Genomic DNA, 7752 nt, shown 5'->3' with positions numbered 1-7752 from the left:
ATTCTGTATTAGACTAAAAACCTTCATGCAAATGTGTTAAATTCGACGGGCCGAAATATTTAAGTTTGTCAACTGTCACAGAATGTGAACTTTGATGATTTGACATTTTTGAAAGCATAAGTCTTTGGAGCATTCTGACAGGGATTCTGATTGGCTTATCGTAGAATTCTTTATGAGAGTATAGAGCATGTTAACGACACTGCTGTTCGCTTTAGAAATAAAGTTTGTTTGGAAAATTGAAAATAATGCTTAGGGAATTTCATGGAATCTTTATTATAAAACAAATAGAGAAGCCTTGACTGCAGACTCATCTTATCCTTGCATTTTTCCTTGTTAAAATCCGATCATTAGAACCAGGCAGTTATAGGTGCTAGTTTCCATGCGATGCAAATTTTTCAAAGTACAGAAAAAAACTGACTATTATTAGTTTTTACTGATAAAGTCAACAGAGAAAGCGATGTAATTATTTGCCGTCCTTATGTGAGTTAGAGAGTTATTACTAAAACGCATGAAGACAATTTCAGAGATAACAAAGGATAACTGAACCAATTTATTTCGATGAAAATAAGTTAAAATTTAAAATGTAGCATAGAAAAAAAAGAAAAAAAAAGTTCCATGTTTGCTTGTTTGTCTGTTTGTTTGCTTTTTTTCGGGGGGGGGGGGGGGTTAATTTGTATCGATAGAGGCTGTATCATCATTATCCTCATCCTAAATTGCAGAAACATCTTTGCCATCCGAATCTATAAGGCCACAACCATTCTGGTCATCATTGTCGCCTTCGCTGCCCGATCCACCGTCTCACTTGTTGTCGTTGTTGCACTTGCCTTCCCAATTACTTTCTAAGTTCCCTTCTCAGTCGTCATCACAGTTGGCTTCTCAGTCGCCATTGCATTCGACTTCTCAGTTGCCATCGCTATCTCTTTGGCCATCTACGTCCCAGGCACCTTCTCAGTCACCGTCGCAGTCACCATTGCACTGGACGTTGCAGTCAACAGCAGAAGCATCTTTACCATCTGAATCCTTAAAGCTACAACCCACTCCATCGCCACCGCTGTGGTCAACATCCTTGACGTTGCGTTCGTTGTCACAAGCGCTGTCGCTATCGACGTTGCAGTCACCCTCGCAGTCGCTGCAGTCTTTGTCTCAGTCACTGTCTCTTACATCGCCACGTTTGCCATCTAAGTCGCAGTCGCCGTCATTGCTGCAGTTGCCCTCTCAGTCGTCGTCACAGTTGCCGTTGTTGCATCCACCTTTTCACTCGCTTTTGACCTCGCTGTCGCCATCGCACTCATTGTTGCCATCGACATCATCATTACCGTTGCAGTGGAAAATAATTGAGAAGCTGGTGTGTAGTTCTTTTTTTTTGCTTTGTTTGTTTGTTTCTCTTTCTCTCTTTCTCTTGTCTTTTAAACATCGTACCTCTTTAATTCATTCAATTCAAATCTCATTTATTTAATTCCCATACTCTTTTATTATAACTGTTATTTTCCTTACCCTAGGCGGCTGAATGTGTCTCTAAGCTTGGCAGAATAGATATCACCAACAACAGCTCCTTGGAGGTATTTCACTCTACTAGTTTCTTTTCAATTGATCCACCAATTACTCTGTTTTGAATGTTCAAACGGAATTCGCGCATTTGAAAATTTTAATTTTAGTGTATAAATTATTATTTTTTTGTTTTGTTTGTTTGTCAGTTTTTCTGCTTTGTCACATGTAGTTCATAACGGTAAAAAGATTAATGGCTCATAATGTATTTATTTGATTAAGGAGTTAAGCTATGTAGTTTTTCATGCCTTTAAGAAATTTCTCATCGGAATCTTTAAAGAAAAATTAACGTCATCATGTATAATTATTATCATTTCTATTAGTACAATTGTCATTTTTTTCAATGATAGGACAAAAACTGAATAATTGAACCTCCAAGTTCAAATTCAAGTATTTCATTCATTTATTATAATTTTTCATTTTCTTACTGCGAATGCTCAGCACTTTGCCTGAACAAAATATATTTTGTAACCTACAGGAGGCCATAGGGGTTTTGGATGTATTCATCACAAGGATTAAAAACATCGCAAAAGCTCCTGACAGCGCGTCTGTAACAGAAGAGATTGAGACAAGCAGAAAATCTACTTTTAAGGTGGCAGTCGCCTTTGAGGAATTTGCTCTTAATTACAGCAAGCTCCACCTAATTGGAGCGAGGTCCTCACAAGTGATCGACAGGAACAAAATGGGTGAGTCTGAACACAATATGGTCTAAGCCTTGATGATGTCGTAAATTTGAAGGGATTACTGAATGGGAAGCGTTATTGCTGGATCAAATCGATCCATTCGGTCCGTCCGTTGACTATTTACGTTTATCAATAATTATGGAAGTGGATCATAATATCCAGCGATATGAACTCTTCCTAATGTTAAGACCTATTTTTGTCGATAATTTTACAATTTTTAAAGGATTTTACTTGTTGAGGGGTGAAGTATAAGAAAGCGTTCATACACTTATGATAAACAGACTACATTTTCAGTCCAGTAAGAGTCGTGAAATGATTAATACCATCACCTCGTGTTTTCTTCGTTAGTGCTGGGTATTCAAAAAGCCTACCACCAAAATGCAAGTGACTTCCACCTCTGGGATCAAGAACTGCAAGCAAGCATATATGTTTTATCTACAAATTTTGCGAAATCCGGTTGGTATCGACTGCAATGTTTACTCCTCAATGTATAACTACAATTCCCTTTGGTTCCCTAACAAATTTACGCGGTAATGAAATACATCTGCACATTTACATAGTCTTCAGTTTGTTTTTTTGTGTGTTTACATAGCCTATTTGATTTAGTTAGCTAGAGTTTGTTGGAAGACCATGTTTTAGCCTGAGTTTTGTTTTTTTTTTATTTTCTATTTCTTTAAAATTTATTTCCTTTTTTTTTTTTGCAGTTTCACTGGTTGTTGGGATTGTGCATAAGGATCTCCACGAACTACTAGACATGGATCAACCCATCAGGAATGACGCAGGCAAAGCCACAAGGTGATTTTTAACTTGTCTAAAATTTTAAACAAGTTGTATCTTTCAACAAAAATAAACAAAAAAAAAATGCATGGCATTCAACCAAAAAATTTCTTAAATCTTTCAAAGCCTTATATCGTGGTCCCTGAGTAAATCAATGATTATTCTCGGTGTCAAAGAAATCAGCTTTAAAGCAACGCAATAAGAGCTCCTTGATTACCCAAAGGGTATCATATCGTCAAACGTTTGCTAAAAATTGTGTGATTCAAAATATAAAAAAAAATTATAATTTTATTTTCTTTTTTTGTTAGGTATTTGAACTCCAGGATAATGGCCGTGGCTATGGATCCAAAACCAAACAAACTGGAAGCGAATGTCATATTAAAGTTCAGAAACCTGAGGGTAAGAACACGATCAAAATTCTTATCAATTGCGCTACATTGTGTTTATTTATTCTAAGGAGATAATACAAATTTTCAGGTTGATGAAAGAAAAAAGACTTGTGTGTTTTGGAGGGGCTTTAACAAAAGGTAACAAGCTGAAATATATTACTTACCTTGTTCTAGAAGTTATGCAAGCCAGGCTTACGTAATCTTTGTTAACCACTATGATTTTTTTTCTTTGGGAAAGAAACACCAATCATCTCTTGCAGCAGGAAAAACCAAAAAAAATTTCAACAACATTCGATTGGAAAAGCCCCCCACTTGATTATTATGCCGGCATGACTTTCCCTTAAGTTTTCAATTTCAACAACATTCGAGTGGAAAAGCCCCCCACTTGATTATTATGCCGGCATGACTTTCCCTTAAGTTTTCAATTATTCGTCACTGTCAATCTGATACTTCCTGTTTTGAAGCCATTTCTATCTGCATTTTATTCGTTTTCATTTGCGGTTGTCGCCTTTTTTCGCTTCTGCCATCGTCAATATACCTTTTCATCATATTGTAACAGTTAGAATATCAAAGCCGACTCTATGAGTAGCACATATCAATTACTGAATAAAATGGAAAGTGATCAACAAGGTCTCGAGGCTACGATTATAATGAGGAAGATAGCCAGTTGACTTTTAGGTAACAAAAGGTCTTCTTCAAAATTTTTGTTATAATGTTGCTGTCATTGTTTTAATTTTGTTTAGTTATTTTTTTTAACGTTGTCGTTACTTTTTCCAGCTCAGAAGGATTTTCAGGGAGAGGATGCCATGTGGTTGCATCACAAAGCAACTCAGAAGAAACAGTGTGCAGCTGCAATCATTTGACTCATTTTGCTGTCTTACTTGACTACAACGGCAGCTCAGAGGTAATGGACTAATGTTTACCTTACCTTCACCAGTGGTAATACAATTCCTTTGAGGTGATTAACATATTTCTAATTCTTTTCATGCCATTTATAAAGCAGCTCACTGAGGAAGACGAAACTCTTCTGGAGATTATCACCTACGTGGGATTAAGCCTGTCAATCATGGGAATAATTTTGACAGTTATTCTATATTCCTTCCTTACGTAAGTGCTACAGCCAGAAATTTTAAAACTTTACATTATTTTAAAGATGTCAGACGCAAGTAAGACCTCTTCGCAAAAAGACAGACACTCAGTCAATGCATAATGAAACAACCACCTGTTGCAACATTAGGTTGCTTTCCTTTGTTTTGTTCGGTTTTGTTTTTGTTTTAGTCTGCTTGCTTTTATTTGTTTATTGTTTCTCTAGAGATGTTCACCAGCCTCTGTCACAAATACGATTGAGTCTTTCTGTTGCCCTCGGAGCTGGACAATTTATTTTTCTCGTAGGGATAAACGCCACAAAAAACAAAGTAAGCGACTTCTTCATCCATTGATGAATATTTGTTTAACGAGACTCAAGACGAGCATGAAAAAGATGAAAAGATGCAGGAAAAGTAGTCAACTTTTTTTTTCTCTCTCTCAGGCCTCTTGTATTACAGCAGCAGCTTTCATGCAATATTTCCTGATGGCTTCGTTCTGTTGGATGCTGGTGGAGGGATTTTACCTCTACCTCTTTGTGGTGAAAGTTTACAACATCACCGAAAAGATGCACATGTATCACGTCATGTCATGGGGTATTTTCATTTTACTTGTTTTGAATTGTTTGACTTCATGATCACCTGAATCGACTTACATTGACATCCTACTTATGTTTAGGTTTACCCATCGTCATGGTCGGTATTTCATTATGCATCGCTGCTGGGAAAGATGGAATAGAAAGCTTCGCTAGTGATAAATAGTAAGAGAATCCTTCCACATTAGTTCTTTTTTCTCCTTCTCCACACTTCCTGTCTCCCACAAAAATGTATTTTTTTTTAAGTACAACTCTTTTTGCACAATCTTGTGTTTTTAGTTCGTTTTCATTTCGTAGATTTTTGTCCCTGTGTTTTTAATCCAGGTTTTGTGTCTCTGTCTCTGTCTCTCGTTCTGTTTCCCTCCCTATCTTCTCTTTCTCTGGGTTACTGGGTTAGAGGATTATTTGCAGCAAAAATGTGTTTATATTTTTTTCTCTCCGTTTCTCGTTTAAAGTTGCTGGCTGTCCTACACAAACAACCTCGTCTGGATATTCGCCGCATTTATGGCTTTTGTTGAAGTGGTGAGTCTACAATTAGTCAATCCCTTGCATTTTCCTTTTTCATGCTAAGACTAACCACTGGTGGAGATTGTCTCTCTCGTTCCCATGCTTATTACAAAACAAAAAGCATATTTCTGTTTTCGACTACCAGGCTCAAAGCTCACAACCTTTCCAACTCCGTTTACGCTCACTATGTATTCAGCATTACTCGTCTTAGCAACAAGCACTCTGCCAACATTTGACATTCCTTGTTTGTTTCAGCTCAACATTTTGATACTCGTCCGAGTCATAAAAGAGATGACCACGCTAGTGCAACCTATGGGGGAAGACAATCATATTAAGCAGATACGGTTAGATTTAAAATTTGCTGTTAGCGAGATATTTTAATCAGTGGAGGGAAAAAGTTGAAGAAACGTGAACCAATTCCTGAAGCATCTAATTGTGAGATATTTACCTCAGCTCCACACTAGTTAACATTAAACACAGAGTCATCAGTGTCTTAGGGTTAGGGCTACTGTTAAGTGTTTTTACCATCTCTAAATAATGCCTATTAAACAATGAGATATTAAAGGAAACAATCGTCAAAATAATTCAAACGTTTTTTTAATGTTGTCGTTATTCCGGCAGACTTGGCTTTAAAACATGCGCGGTGATGATTCCACTGATGGGTATAACGTGGCTATTCGGTCTTTTGTCGCCATGGCACAAAGCTTTCGCCTACATTTTCACCATCTTTAACTCTACTCAGGTGAGTATTCGGTGTTTAGTCGTCATCACAAAAAGCTTTCGCCTACATGTTCACCATCGTCAATTCTACTCAGGTGAGATTTTAATGAAAATGTCGGAAATCTGATCATCTGTTTGGAAACTTGAATTTCCAAACTACATTCTTACATTAGTCTGATGATATTTCCCGTTCAAAGGGAACCTAGTCGACAAGAGAGGATTTATTTCTTGGTTTTTGAGATCTGGAACTTTCCTTAATTTACTGTTTTACCCTTTTTTTACGACGATTTCAAGATATAGATTACATGATGTTTGCACTACATCAAACTTTTTAAACGACGCGCTACCATCTCTAAAAAAGGCTGATCTTAAAATAATTTTCCGTCCTAGGGATTCCTGATTTTTTTCTTCCATTGTGTGCGAAACAGCCAGGTAAGAAAGATATCAAACTGAGGAGGTAGATCAAGCGAATTGTGAAGACTTTAGAATCGCTAAGCTTTGGATGGTTAAGAACTGATACTTGGCCAATTGTTCATCTACAGATTAGAGAGCGATTGAAAAGGAGGATGAACGCAATTTTTCCATCTTCCGAAGTTGGAAACTCTGCAAGGAAAAACTCACGAGTTAACGCAAGTTATGCCGGGAAAATACAGGCAGTTGAAATGCAGTCTTTCGATGCATGAAAGCACTGCGCCTCGGTGAGGCTGGTCAATCCTCTTTTAGTGATTGGCAATCACTTAACTAGCATGATCATCCCTTAGTAGTTCCTTAGTAGGGCTTGGTTAGTATCGTAGTATCAGTAAGGAAGGGGGCATTGGGATTTTTAGTTTTACGGTGTTGAACATTTTTTTTAGATCGGTTCTTCGATTATGTGCCAAAAAAACTTCGGTTTTACAGTTTTGGTGTTTATTGTGGTTGGCATATTTCCGAATTTTGGCACTTGGTTTTCGGTTTTCATCAAAAGTACTAATAGGTTTTTAGATTTGGTATCCGAAGTAGATTTCGGTTTTTCCCATTTGGGTTCCAGTTCCTCTTCGATCTGAGGGCAGTTTTTTGCCTCCATGGATCTCACATAGCTGTGAAACCTCTTTGTGCTCCATCTGTCAACTGTATCGGATCGATTAGGGTTTTGACACCTAGGATGTGAAAAATCGGTTTGATGGTTTTTGATGCGATTTTCGGCTTTTAGCGAATTTTTGTTGCGGTTTTTTTTTTTTTTTTTTCGGTTCTGCGGTTTAATAGACCACAATGCCCCCCCTCTTCCCCTCTCAGTAAGGTAGGGCCATTCTGGTTATTAACGTAATGACATAAATACATGAATAAACCGTTTTTATAATGCTATTAGCTGTTGACTTTACTTGTAATTAAGAAGGGCCCCAGTCAGATATGTAATCAAATTGAATGTGACATTGAATAGCAATAATGGATAAATAAACTATTGTATAATAAATAA

At 37.2% G+C, this 7752-nt stretch overlaps 1 protein-coding gene across 2 annotated transcripts; it reads left to right on the top strand.

Moving 5' to 3' along the window:
- The first annotated feature begins 2641 nt into the window (after positions 1 to 2641).
- LOC131790474 (adhesion G-protein coupled receptor D1-like) lies at positions 2642 to 7673 on the top strand. Of its 2 annotated transcripts, none has more exons than XM_066167041.1 (14): positions 2642 to 2684; positions 2933 to 3023; positions 3314 to 3404; positions 3483 to 3532; positions 4172 to 4298; positions 4398 to 4501; positions 4707 to 4809; positions 4923 to 5073; positions 5156 to 5237; positions 5528 to 5594; positions 5835 to 5923; positions 6201 to 6321; positions 6690 to 6731; positions 6842 to 7673. In XM_066167041.1, exons 2-14 carry the CDS (start codon positions 2983 to 2985, stop codon positions 6980 to 6982), a joined length of 1209 nt encoding a protein of 402 aa, XP_066023138.1. In that variant the 5' UTR covers positions 2642 to 2684; positions 2933 to 2982; the 3' UTR covers positions 6983 to 7673. The 2 variants fall into 2 exon arrangements, with proteins under 2 accessions (XP_066023138.1, XP_066023137.1); XM_066167040.1 differs by having other exon boundaries at positions 4395 to 4501.
- Positions 7674 to 7752: the final 79 nt, after the last annotated feature.

This window comes from Pocillopora verrucosa, chromosome 5, assembly GCF_036669915.1.
Source record: "Pocillopora verrucosa isolate sample1 chromosome 5, ASM3666991v2, whole genome shotgun sequence".
NCBI lineage: Eukaryota > Metazoa > Cnidaria > Anthozoa > Scleractinia > Pocilloporidae > Pocillopora > Pocillopora verrucosa.
This window is presented reverse-complemented; position numbering and strand designations above follow the sequence as displayed.

Excerpts from the sequence above, each read along its gene's own strand:
- LOC131790474 (XM_066167040.1), top strand. The coding sequence starts at position 2,983 with ATGGATCAACCCATCAGGAATGACGCAGGCAAAGCCACAAG. Across the intron at positions 5,595-5,834 it reads TTATGGCTTTTGTTGAAGTG|CTCAACATTTTGATACTCGT; the intron begins GTGAGTCTACAA and ends TGTTTGTTTCAG. Across the intron at positions 6,732-6,841 it reads ATTGTGTGCGAAACAGCCAG|ATTAGAGAGCGATTGAAAAG; the intron begins GTAAGAAAGATA and ends GTTCATCTACAG.